This window comes from Anoplopoma fimbria, chromosome 1 (genome assembly GCF_027596085.1).
Source record: "Anoplopoma fimbria isolate UVic2021 breed Golden Eagle Sablefish chromosome 1, Afim_UVic_2022, whole genome shotgun sequence".
Lineage (NCBI taxonomy): Eukaryota > Metazoa > Chordata > Actinopteri > Perciformes > Anoplopomatidae > Anoplopoma > Anoplopoma fimbria.
Genome location: NC_072449.1, coordinates 10,319,493 through 10,333,106, shown reverse-complemented (window position 1 = coordinate 10,333,106; position 13,614 = coordinate 10,319,493). Strand labels below are relative to the sequence as shown.

Genomic DNA, 13,614 nt, shown 5'->3' with positions numbered 1-13,614 from the left:
CATGCCTCCAACTATACTTCAACGATATGAAGATTTAACATTAGAGTCACTAATCTTTACTTATCTCAGTGTGAAATGGCTTACGATGCCATCAGCTATATTTTTTACAGGTTATGAATGAGTAATTGAAAATTATGCTCATATTCAATCTTCAATAGCATCAGTAACATAACATGGATTTTTGCTATCAGTGTTTTTAATACTTAATCATCCTTTATTAAATTAATGGAAAAAGTTGCCTTCCTGGCATAATCAGTGTGCTGAGACCTTGTACCTAAAACGTGTGATCCATTTGTTACATCACCAGCTCAGTCTTAGAAAGAAGCAAAGAATTTAAAAACATCTGGTTATTGTGTATTGAGGCCCAACTCTAAATACAGATGCAGTTTGTGTTGAAGAATGAGGGAATGGACTTCTCAGATGTGCTGCAGGTCCCTGAAGGACCAGGAGAAGCGGATAACCACCATGTGGCTAAATATTTAGGAAAAAGTTTGCAGTGGATATGACTTTTAAAATCCTACTTTTAAAATGTTAAGATATTTCTCCTTACCGTGAGAGAATTAGTGAGCGTGCTTATCAATGGTCACTGAAAACTGTTAGTTGATAATCAAGCATTTACCGATAAAGGAGGACAGGATGTGTCTGTTTAGAATATCAACAACATTTATTTAAGTAGTTTTACATGTTTTATACATATTAAACACACAAACATAGCTTTAATCTCAATGGTTCCATGTGTTAATTAGAAATAAGAATTATTTCAGTGGTGCTTACGATTGAATTATCAAATATTGAACCAACAGAATAGCATAGTCTATTTATAAAGTGCAACTCACCATGGTCAGATAACTGAGCGTGAGATTCGGAAATGTGACAGTTGTAAAATTCATACTGTTTTCTCCAGACATGTTCTTAAAAAAAGTGAAGATTTAACCACATTAGGAAACTTTTCAGTTCTCCAACACACCCTAACCCCTGTTCTGAAATTGCTTACAGTTTTGTCACTGAGTCTGCCATATATATGCATAGACAATGGGCAAAATACAGTCTGTGTCAGAAGGTCCTATATTATCCCAAAAATATATTCTACCAAGGTGAAAAATAATTCAGTCATTGAGTTTAGGAGGGAAGAAATTACAGCATGTGATTCATGTTAGATACTCATGTTTAGTGTTGTTGATTCAAAACATTTTATTGAGCTCAGCTGCAAAGATGAAAACTTTACATTTCCTAACCAAAAGCAGTAGTTTGAAGTTGAATTTATTCACTTTCTCTTTGGACGATGGTTGTCCCCAGTCCTCAAAGATCTTTAAAAAAATGGCTCCTCTTTGCACATCCATTTCTCTGGCTTGTGTATAGAAACATGGGTAGCTTTAGCTTCAGAGTCATTTCTCCTAAAGAGTTTACTGGACTTCTCAAGATCATTGTGACTGGTTGTTCTTGGCCCCATCAAAATGTCCTGGTTGCTAACACTATCTCTGTCACAAGACTGCTTTTTTGAGATGAGCTGCATAGAAGCATTGATCGCTTTTTTCGCCATTTTATGTTTCATCTTTGGGGTTGTCAGGGAAAAGAATGGTTCATTGCAAGGCGATAATGGACTTTTAATGTTGGAATATGACATGTCTTGGTAGGTAGTCAAAGACATAAAGTCAGTTGTGTCCTCAGTTTTAGGCTTAATTTTATCAATGGAACAATGTCCTTCTTCTACCCTTTCACTTTTTATGTCAACGCCTCCCTGATTGTCACTGTCTTCTGTTTTGATGTCGTCTTGTTTATCGTCTTCCCTCAAGTCTGCAGAGTAATTCGAACATGGTGTGAAGTTGTCCGAACTATATCCCTCCTCATTTGCCTCCTGGTGTTTTTTCTCATGGCTTCTCTTGGTGGCCAGGTAGAGAAACCTCTGGGGACAGAAGGAGCAGCGATACTTCTTCTCTGGGTTGGGGCTCCGGGGTGTGTTATCAAAACAGGAGCCGTTCTCCATGCAGCGGTTGCAGATGTAATCACCACCGGCAGGTGCCTCACCAGGGGGACCCTGTTTACCACAGGTCCGGCAGAAACACGGGTGGGAACCGATAACATGAGCTCTCAGACCGGTCTCTGTGATAAAAGAGCTGTCACAGATGTCACAGCTGTAGGTGGTCCTCGGGCTGGAGTTCCTGCTGAGACTACGTTTCACCTCTCCACTACAGCCTGACACGCCCTCTTCTGTCAGCCGACTACTTTTCTCGAGGTGGGCGTCACTGGGAGCAGTTCTATCTACGGATGTTTCAGGATAACCGTGAAACAAAGCCTTTCCATGCTTTAATCTCAACTTCTTCCTTTTCTTCTTAGCTTTGTAAGAATAGTAGGGACGCCAAAGCATATCAGCTGTGTCACAGTCATTGGGATCATCGAATGTCTCTGGCTGTGTGGCGGAAGTGACTTCCTGTCTCAGACGGAGCCTGGGGCTCTCCGAGGTTTCCCGTGTTGGAGGGTCCTGGTTTGGGCTCTCCTCCTCACTCACTTCTCTGATTCTCCTTTTCTTTCTGGGGAAGAGCTTGGATCCTTTGATTCGGCGACGGATGATGGCTTCGTTGCCTATTTTCACTGTTATCTGACAGAGCGGCATGGCAGCACCATCCACAGACGGACCCGGGCATGCAGGTTTGGCGATGTATGTTTCTGTCTTTGCCCCCATCTTTTTATCGCGCACCAGATTCTCAGTGCTTGACTGAAGTATCTCCTTAGTCATATCCTCAACTCGTTTTGCGGAAGCTGATAACTCACCTAACTTTTTAACAGTGTTCAAAGAGTTGAGGAATGGCACATTATGACTGATGTGCTCTGAGTTATTCAGAACCAGAGGATCATTTTTGTATCCCACTGCTGGAGAATCAGGTTGCAAAGAGAAGGTACTGTGGTAGTCAGTAAAAGGTGAATCTCTATTCTCAGCCTCTTTTCTTGTGCCTCTTGGATTTTCCAAGTCGTTGTTCAGACCTTGGTCAACATCTTGGTCACATGGCTTGCCAAAGCTGATGCGAGGCATGACAGGGGCCACCATCTTTGTCGTCGCCATGAAAGTCAGAGGGAATGAAGCAGAGTCAGGGTGGCCGCTCAGACCGTTTTCCTCAAACGGAGGGATAAGAGAGTTGCCCTCTGGTGGAGATTCGTCATCTCTTTCGACACTCTCTGAATACGTCTGGCTGTAAGTCTTGTATTGTCTCTTTCTAAACTTCATAGGCAGAAGCCGGTAGAGTTTGATTGGATAAACACTGGCTTTCAGACCACCGTTGGCAGATTTTTTCTTAACAGCGAGACTGGGATCAATGCCGTGAAAGGACTTCTGATGGTTCTTTAAGATATAATATGTCATGAATGTCTCCAGGCAGAAAATGCACTGATAGCGGCGTTCACCTGTGTGCCAGATTTCGTGCTTCGTGCGGTACTCTGCCAATGCAAACACTTTATTACAATAATGACAGGGATATGCCCTCTGCCAGGAATGTACATTCTCGTGCCGCTTCAGACTGGACAAGGTGACGTAGACCCGTTTACACACACTGCAGTTGTATCTCCTCTGACCGCCACCTGGCCTCACTGCCTTCTCAACATGTGAAGGCTCTGATTGGTCCACTTCGAGGGGCTCTGGGGTGTAAGGTGTGGAGAGCTCATCGGAAGGAAGCTGTGTCACGATGCTCTCCTCGTTGGGTATGTCATCTGACTGGAATTCCACCTCTTTGGTCGATATGTCGGTGTCATCCAGTTTAGGCGGGCCTCTTGCAGCTCTGGGACAGACCTGCTCGTGGTTGCGAAGTCGTTTGAGGTGTATGAACTTTCTGTGACAAAACTTGCATAACAAATGACTGACAAAACGCTTTTTATGTACCTTTGCGTGAATGGTGAGAAGAGCTTTATTGGTGAATATCTCCGGACAGTGGTCACATCCATAAATTGAAATGCTGTCCTCTGTGTGAGGGGAAAGGGTTGGTGGGCCTAACTCCATTTGAACATTGTCAGAAGCAATAGGTATCCCTGGGCCTATACTTTTTTCTTGTTCTGCCTCTGAAATAAGCGGAGGCGGGGTCATGACTGCAACAGGTGCTGCGGAGACACCATCAGCTGATGTGAGGGTTATTGTATTCAGTTTATCTTTTTGTGGTTCAGCTGGCGCTGGAAGTATACTTCGACACAAAGTTCCTCTCAGCCTGTGGCGCTTTTTAAGCGGGCCTGCATTCCTGTAAAAGAGTTGCTTTGGCTGAGATATTGCTGGCTTACAGACCTTCTTGTTGTCCCACTGACTGCTGTCTTTAACTTCAGTGGATTTTATTACTGCGTATGAGTGCTCTGAGAGGGCTTGTGTTGTCTCATTGTTCTTGTTGAGGCAGGAGGTCGTGGGGCTATTTGATGGGAGCTCTCCCTCATCTGGTGATTCCCTCTCCCTATTGGTTTGAACCAGAGGGGTGAAAAGATTGTTCCCAGGACACACTTCAGTGATGGAGAAGGCATTGGTGATGCGTGGCCCTCTGTCAATATCCTCAAGTCTGGGGGCCTCCTGCTTTGCTTTTTCTGACACCGGGGCTTTGCCAGAGTCTGTGGCTCTAACACATTCATCCTGCCTCTGTTGTTCTGCAAGCTTCTCTAAAAAAGGAATTCCAAGTCTTTTTCCAGCTGCCACCAGCCCCCCTGTGTCCTCCGTACCAGGTGATGTCACCTTTGAGCAGTAGATAAAGTTGAGGATGCTGGCGAACACCTCGGACTTCAGGTCCAGCAGCTCCAGCACTTGGCTGGAGCTCCATGTCTCAGGAGTGGTCAGGGCGTTCCTGAAGTACCCGCTGCAGGCCGCCAGGATGTTCTTGTGGGCCCGAAACTTAACGTCCTCCACCACGATGGTAACATCGCAGAAGAGGCCTTGTGAGCGCTGCTCATTGAGCTTGCTAAGCACCGTGTGAGGGTGAGCACTATCCATGAGGTTCTGAGTGCACGGGGACACCACCGTCATCTAAAAAAAGAAGAGAGACAAATGAATAATTTCATCAGATTATTACAAAATGGTGAATCTGACTGTTTTGAATTTGCTAGAAAAATCAAGAAGATGCGTGTACATTTTTTTTATTTGAAATATATTTGCAATTCTAGTTATTTAACACTAGATGGCAGTGATATCCTGACAGATGAGCTCCAGTGCCAACAGTCTGGTCAACAGTTCTAACATCCTTATCTCCATCACGTCTCTTTGAAATTAATTTAAATGTAAACCTTAATGAATGGGTCACATAGACAAACCATTTGTCAGTGCTAAGATGTTGGGCAATGATTGTTTTGAGTTATGGGATTATGTATGTTGATACTACTGTCAACATGCCTTTAAACAAGAAAATTAAACTCCCTAATGCTGCAGTGGAGGCTGCCTGTGGGCCTGTGAGCTGCCAGTTGGGAGTGTGTCAAGATCCAGCTGGTTAGAAATACCACAACAATTAGTTTTTATGTCAAATAACATAACCAAATTTGAGTTAAAAATGTTGCCACTGATCTAGAATTGTACTGGGAAGATACTGATAGAAATAGTATTAGATATAGTGACTGAATGTAGGACGTTCTTAATTAACTCCTAAATGCGATTACTTTTTGTCTGCCCAATAGTTTCCTTTCTGTTCCATCGCTGACTTTTGGTATTTCATACATGGAATAATCTTGTCATGAACAACCCAAGTTGATGATTCAAAAATTCAACAAAGTCATGAGAAGAGGAATCTAAGAAGAAAAGCAGCACCCTAAAAGTCTTTGCTTGTGCGTGGTAAATTATGCCGTGAGTCATTCAGAATATTGCTTATAATAATGGAATTTCGGTGGTATTCCATCCAGTGTGATACAACAACTCCGCACTAGGTCTGGTTCAGTCGTCATGGCAGTCTTATTCTTCTCAAGGACTAGGTTAAATATGAAAAATGACAGTTGCACACTGATGACTCATATGCTCCATTTTCAGTTGTCCGTCATTTAGCATCCTTTCACCTGTCCCACATACATTTTATGTCAACTCTTTTATGTCAAAAACTACAAGGAGCAGTTAATTAATGCCCCATGAGGGAAATGAAAGTCATTGATATAATGTAATGTAGCACAGAAGCACAATAATCCCTGCTACGAAGTGATTTCGGAACACTAACATTCTTCGGCCATTTCAAAGAAACTGTCTTGTTATTAGTATTGTTGTAGGCCTCCATACTATATATCTTAATGTCACATATCTAAATACTCCGGTTATTACACACACTGCACACATTTCCGATCAGGCAGGAAATTATAGATTGTGCATATTAACAAAGCATCATTTGTGTATTAGTTTGATTTTGGCAGTTAACTAAATGAACTGCAACACTTAGAGGAAGTTAAAGTTCATTCATTCTCACTTTAGAAAGAGGATGTGTTACCAAGTATGGTGTTCTAACTGTGGCCTTCTCACATCAGAGTCAGAGTCAGTGTGAGTCTATACTAAGTCAATTTTCACACTAGCATGCTGACTGAAACTGTTAAGACACATTCAGCTTGTCTTTGTAAGTGATGAATTATCACATCTGCATCAGTTTTTAAAATATCCATCTTAAATTAGAACTTTACCTCATCAATTTTTTTTAAATCTTCTTTCAAAGTCATACAGCAACTGTGCAATTTAGCATGAGAACATGACTTCATTTCTCCGGAGATGCTTTCGTAAACTGCTACTCTGGAGGCAATGCCGCTATATTTAGATTCTCTCTGTTGTAAACTTATTTGTTGTGCCTTCTTAGTGGAAAACAGGAGAAGAGTTTTAATTGTCATAATCAGATTTTAGTCTACCATACTGGGAATATGGTCTCAAGTTATTTTAAATTAACAAGGAGATCAATTTAATATAATTTTATTTATTGTTTTACAAATTTTTGTCTCAGGCATTACAACCCATTTGAAATTAGTTGACATTGTATTAGTATAAAAAAAAAAAAAATTACAATCCTTTTTTGTCTATTGCAAAGGGGTTTAGGTAATGTATCAGTGATGTCATACTATGTTTGTTTTTTTCATCCATTTCCAATCTCATGTTCGTGCAACAAATCCAATATGGCCGCCATTCTACAAGCCTCTCGGACTGCTGAAAACACAACCAGCCTCCTGCCTTCTTTCTCAGACAGGCCTCCGTTGTCATAGCAACATGCTATGGCGCAGCACTTATTGGGATTCAGCTAGATGGCAAGTGACTGTATGAGCTGTCCGGGTATTCGATCCCCGCTCTCCCACAAACATCTTGCCCTCTCTGAGAACCTGCAGCACACAGCAGACTACAGAGCAATCGAGGTTTGCCTTTGTCTCCGCTTGGATGTACTTTGTGTATGCGTATTGGTCTCTGTCTTTGTCTGCAGCAGAAATGCTACCCAGAGGACTTTCTCATCTGATATCAGCAAGTGATGCGCTCAGGCTTTTGTACTAATTTCTCTTTTTGTGACGTTTACAGAAACAGTTTCATATTTTTCTTCTGGGTTGCTATGTTACTTTACCACTTTAATTTGCCACAGTTTGAACTAATTGCGGTTGTTTATTGCCACCACATGCTGAGCGGAAATTAAAAAGAAATTGTCACCAGTTCCTATGATGTTGCCACACCCAACCTTGCTTTACCTTCAAAGCTAATGTGATATCATTCTTTAACGTCTCAACCTGTAAAATAAAAAAAATCCCCACATGCCAAACCACAAACCATGAAATGACAATATAGCACACAGACACAGTCTTGTCAAACAAAGAGCGAAATGTCAAAGCAAAAGCCACTTCACGCATCTCTGCAAAGCATACTTCCGCAAAGAAAACAGGTTATGAATAAAGGGAAACCATGCAAACATACCTTAGTAAATCAGAGAGAATGATGGAGGGCAAACAGGAAACTGTGTCATGCAGTATCTCTTTTCCACCACCCTCAATATACCCAACTATACATAAAAAAACAGTTTCGTGAGAGCAAGGCGAAAGTAGTTTTTTTTCTTCTGTGATGGTCGCTGAACAGTGGTGTTGTCAGAAGCAGAGCTTTTTCTGACGTCTTTCTTCCTCTCCCTCCCTCTCTGTGTGCAGATGACTCCAGCTCCAACGTCCTTCGCATCTATCCATGCATCCCAGGTCCTGGGCTAGATCTGCCCTGCCCTCCTCTGTCTCTGCCACCACAGCTATATGAATAACTCGCAGTTTATCCAGCATGTAGCTAAGCCCGGAGTATGGGTCTCCCTTTTGTGCTAGCTGGGCAAGTGAAGCGTTCGTTCTGGAGCCACTGAGCAGGAAGCGGCAACTTTTATTAAGCATGGCAGAGGGCTGTAGGGAGAGCGGAGAGATGCTGGGTGCTACATCACACACCAGCTCTGTGCTCGATGCTACAGCCAGAGAAAACCCTCAGCTGCATTGCTGGTAGCAGCGTAGAGTGTGGTGTACTCCGCTGTACAACAAATCTCCCCAGCACCACATCAGCTAGATCCCGATGCATCGAGATTGACCAAAAAGGAAAAATAAATTAAATATCTAAGGCTATCTATAGCCCTCATAAAAAACAACATGCACCTTGAATGCAAAACGCTGCACCATCTGTTTCATGCTTGTGCACACATAGTCTGTCTGTGCAGCAATATTTTACATCAAAGCCTTTCGTCTGTGCTTACGCAGTCTCTGTGGTTAGGTAATGCAGAGCCTGTGAGAAGATGGCAGTGACTACTGTCCTACTGTGTATCACAGCGGTCACAGGACAGATGTTCATCGATGCTTTTTCTCACAATGTGTGCAAACTGAAACGCACGGCTGAGGGGAAAAAAGGGAGTCCTGCTATCAGCAGGGGCTCTCGATATACCTATATAAAGGCTGCTGATTGATGCAAAAGCAGCAGATGCGTCAGCACTGCAGACGAGGGGGAGGGGAGGAAGCTGAACCCGACGTGGCACTGTGAGCCTCTCGCTAGCCTGTGAGGACGGAAGCAGCTCTTTAATTTACACAACTGAGTGTAGTCCTATGCCTGTGTGGGTCTTCTACTCGTGCTGGCTGAGACTCATTTAAAACCAGTTCGAAAGCCATTTAATTTTATGCACTGTTGACTTCAAAAGACGAAGTAGCAGGTGCCATATCACTATGCATGCAGTCACTCATTGCCCGGAAGGAAACAAGCTATTCAAGGTGTGTTTGTGCTTTAGTCGCTTAAATGACACTCAATTAGCACTCTAAATCTTAGCCGCTATATTGTCCTGTTCTCTTTTCTGAGTTTGATCACATTATGTTGGTTTCATAAATACACAATTATCTTCAAGCTCAGTCTCCTGCTGACAGGAAGACCTGCTTCCTCGAAGACTCCTATATTAGCCCTAGAGAGTAGCCAGTGTACACAATGGGCCAGGTGGTTCGACCACCAAAAAAAAAAAAAATAGAGATAGCAATCCAAGTGATTATGCAAAACGTATTCTATTACTGGAGCCGTAAAATCTAAATTTGGGAGACTAGGGGAAAGCCTGGCTGGAGTTGAAGTGGGTTATATAGTGACCACAACAGCTGACTGTCATTTACAGAGACAGCTGTCAAATTCTGTCTCAAATTCACAGCCAAGAAACACATAATAAGAAGTCAAATTAACTTATAAGACTAAATTCACGTGAACAAAAGGCATTGCTATCATGTTTAAAGAGTGAGTTGGAGGGTTTTTGATGACTGCTGTAAATTGGTGGTTTTCTCTGAGCCAGGTCAGCAAGATCAGTGGCATTTAAAGAGAATACACAGAAGTTGTATCAATGTAACATTTAGTTTCTGTGTCCCCCACTAACTTCAATAACTTTTAATTGAATGCAGGTTTTGATGGCGGGTATACTAATAATTCTAAACCATTCGTTCTTCTCGCGATCCAGTCCACCTTATAGTCTTCCTTTAGTCCTCCCTAATTTGTATGTACAGTATATACGTTATACCTTATTAATGCATTTAGACTGAAATACATCTGTGTTAAACAAATAAAATAAGTGCTTTTAAATCATTTTTTTACTCCAAAACATAGTGGACCCTTTTAACCATTGTATTTTTATGTGGCAAGGCCGTCCTTAATAAGCATATTCTTGCAAACGTGCTTTACAGTTTTGAGAACAATTATTTATGTTAATTTAAGAATTGGGAGACTTTTCTTTTTATTTATTCACATTCAAAGTAGAACTCAAGCTTAACTGGAATCAAAACAGCTAATAATGAACTGCCCTTACTTAAAGCGCTTAGATGGCACCCTGTATAGTGAATCATATGAAAATGTTTTGTATGCAGCGCCTTCTCACCCGCGCTTGTTATCACAGCTAGTATGTGTTGAAAAACCACAGGACAAATAAACAGGCCCACGATGCTCAGTAAGCTCAACTGCGGCCTCTAGAGACGCCGACTAGCAGGGAGGCACAGACCGCCCTCCAAGGCTGAGTAGGCCTCATCCTCATTCTCTAAGCATTTACACTCTTAGCACAGAAAGACACTCATCCCTGCAGTAGCACTCAATGTTACTGCCTTAGCCCGCACTCACACTTTGAGTTGCCTACCAAAATGTCTCTTCGCAGGTCTCGCTGGGCCTGTCTCTGCCACTGTGGACGTCTCTGTGGTGTTTGTTTAGGAGGAGGAAAGGACAGTTACTGCCCGGCTCCCGCTCGCCCCTTGGCCTAGATTAGGCCTTCACCATCTTCCCTCTTCACTGCTGTCTGGAAGTTGCCTGTGGACTACGGTTCCCTGTTCCTGCTGTCTTCCGGACCGGAGGCTGCTGCCACTGCTGCGTCACTCTCGCTGCATCACTGACCCATAAAGAGGAGCTGTGAAGGAGGGGTGGCGTTGTGAATGTGTGGAAGCAAAGGATAAGCGTTAAAACAACCGGCACCGCTTTAAACTGTTCCAGCAAACGAAGGGATGGGGCTTCCGCTCTGCCTCGGTTTAGGGCCTAGTTTTTTGCTGTGGTATTCAGGAAGTGGCTCTGGGAGACAGATCCTGTATTGTTACGTAATGAATATTTTTCCTCCTAGACTAGACTCAGCTGAGAAGGCGGTATCCAGTGTTCAGTGGCTAATAATAGGCCATAGTAGCAACCAGTCAAGGCTGCGTGTGGTTATGTCAGACCATTCCAACACCCAGCTTTCATGTGGATGGGAGGAATTTTAAGATTGAGGGGAGTTTAAACATTAATGTAAAATAGCATGCTGGAAAACGACACATTCTTCTCGTCCCTTAAGACAGGACAATGTTTGTGTTTCTCTTTGTCATCCTTTTGTGACAATAAGAAACAATGACAGTATTTCAGTGTGTAGCTTACAATTATTATCCCATATGTTGCCTCTGATTCAATAAGATTAGAAACATAAAAAGAAACAGTGCATACCTTTGTCTTATGTTACTGTAGCTTGCTTGTATAGGTTTCAGGTGAGGTAGACCGGCCTGGCAGATGCCCCCACAGACGTATTTGTACAAGGTTTCAATCCAGAGAAAAGGTGTGTTGTGGTCTTTAGGCCTGGATATGGTAACCAGAATTACAGCACTTGTTTTGCACACGTTACCCAAGGGTTTATTTGCTTGATCCTCCTCCCATCATCTGACTCTAGTTTTCATTGCCATGTTGCTCCCTCTGCTGGCTGCAGCAGTGAACACCGCACTGAGACAATATGCAAACCCAGGCTGGCTGTAAGCAGCGACAGCATTGAGTGCTGACGGACCTCAGCAGAGGGCGCAGGAGCAGTTCTTTGCCGAATGTAAACAGGAAGTATATGTTGAAATTGACCAGTGACCTTGATGTGATGTCAGCAGGACTCCAGTTTCTTAAGAATTCTTTTTTTGTAATTATCCTTTTAAGATCATGTTTACCAGTTTATCATTTAAGAAACATGATGGGACACTGCTGTATTATATAGGTTGCTCATTTTAATTTACCAGTAATATCAAACAATTAAACACTTTGCAATACATAACTTACAAATAATGGCATCTATCCACCCATTGAATACTGGTGGTCATCTGTATCATCCAAAGTTTAACAAGAAAGTAGGAACACATAAAAATACAGATTTGTTTTTGAAAAATATCTGGCACTTTAAATGTATTGAACATACACTTTTTTTTGTAGATAACACATTTCAACACAAAATGATTTTAATACTGCAGTTGTTTCACAACAGTGATTAAACTGTTCAGCTGCTTCATTGCTGGGCCTTAACGACACTGGTGTGGAAAAAGGTAAAATACATCCTCCTCCAGCCCATGGCATTTGCTATGCCCTCCATGTCATTGGTAAACTCAGCACAGCGATTCTTCACAGTTTGTTCCCAAAACTTCTCAGAGTTGCAGAGCTGGTATAGTCCAATCAGAGCACAAGATAACAAAACACAAAGCAGATTTACAGGTGTGCTTATCAGTGTGAAAATCAATGGGCACAAAGGTGCATGCTGGAGAGACAGCAAAATGGAAAATAACACACCATCTCTGCATCATCTCATATGGACACCATTGTACTTTTGTAAACTTAAAAAAAAAAAAAATGAAGAGACTCTCACCTTTCTGAATCTCTGTGAAATCTGTGCCAGTAGTCTCACGTCTTTCAACTCTACGTAGGACAGGATTCGGAGCACTATGTCATCTGGTAAGCGCTCCAGGTAATCAAACTTTCCTTGACAAAGGGATCTTGTGTATTCTAGGATTCTCTGCCCGAAAACTGCACCAACTTGTTCTACAGATAAGGAGTGGAAAGCACAGCCTGGACATCAAATGATAGATTTCCATTAAAGCAAATGCTGAGCCCAAACACAGTACTGTAACACTAACAGATTTTCAGTATCACATAGATAATGTAAGGCACTGAATACATGTCTATTCTGATGAAGAACCCACGCTGTAGCGTCTTCTGATGTAGGAAATTGTCATGGGAAGTCTTCTGCTCTTTGGGGGCAGCGCCCTTGGAGTCAAGTCGCACAGAAATCTTCCATGATCTCCATATTACCTAAAGGTGGAGAGGAATAAACAGAGAGGGCACAGTGGAGATATTACGACTTCATTTCATTCTAGGAGAACCTTATGGTGCACATAAATCCGCAATACAATTATGTATTTAGGAATGATGGATTATAACCCAGTGCGATAAAAAAAATGTTCATAGATTGTATGGAAGTGTTTTTTAAACTTGATATATATCAATATAAGCCTGCTAGTAAAACCAAGCTGGGCTTACCAACTCAAAGTTATTATTTGAGACTCTGATTAATAAATAGAAAACAACTACGAATACTCAACCTCATTCTTGTTAATGAGAAGTTGGAAGAAGTCCTTTTGAGGAGGTGGACCCTGACCACTCATTTGAAATAGATGCTCCCCGAGTAAAGACGCCATTTTGGACGCAGGGCCGTTACCATGACAACTGAAAAGCCACTGACATAACATTATTTATTGAGTTTCTATTGAAAACACTTTGCTGTAATTAATGTTATGCGAGTTGATGACAAGCATTAATATTGGGCTGGTTATAAATAAATAATAGTTATATGTGTTTTATAATGTGTGTGTGTGTATGGGGGGGTCACGACCCAGCGGATTGATACACGCTAATGTCACCAATGACTTTAGTGTTGCAGTCATTAT

General features: G+C 42.1%; 2 protein-coding genes across 4 annotated transcripts; both read right to left on the bottom strand.

The window, feature by feature from the left end:
• Window positions 1-720: 720 nt before the first annotated feature.
• zbtb38 (zinc finger and BTB domain containing 38) lies at window positions 721-11,697 on the bottom strand. 3 transcript variants are annotated; one of them, XM_054598593.1, is made up of 3 exons: window positions 11,372-11,697; window positions 10,548-10,811; window positions 721-4,981 (listed from the first exon to the last, which is right to left on the bottom strand). In XM_054598593.1, exon 3 carries the CDS (start codon window positions 4,979-4,981, stop codon window positions 1,310-1,312), a length of 3,672 nt encoding a protein of 1,223 aa, XP_054454568.1. In that variant the 5' UTR covers window positions 10,548-10,811; window positions 11,372-11,697; the 3' UTR covers window positions 721-1,309. The 3 variants fall into 3 exon arrangements, with proteins under 3 accessions (XP_054454568.1, XP_054454586.1, XP_054454578.1); XM_054598611.1 differs by lacking the exon at window positions 10,548-10,811; XM_054598603.1 differs by lacking the exons at window positions 10,548-10,811; window positions 11,372-11,697 and adding an exon at window positions 7,859-7,987.
• Window positions 11,698-11,906: 209 nt separating this feature from the next.
• Window positions 11,907-13,396, bottom strand: fbxo36a (F-box protein 36a). Its single transcript, XM_054605289.1, has 4 exons — window positions 13,270-13,396; window positions 12,871-12,979; window positions 12,537-12,709; window positions 11,907-12,332 (listed from the first exon to the last, which is right to left on the bottom strand). The coding sequence occupies exons 1-4, from the start codon at window positions 13,363-13,365 to the stop codon at window positions 12,183-12,185; spliced, it is 528 nt and encodes a 175-aa protein (XP_054461264.1). The 5' UTR covers window positions 13,366-13,396; the 3' UTR covers window positions 11,907-12,182.
• Window positions 13,397-13,614: the final 218 nt, after the last annotated feature.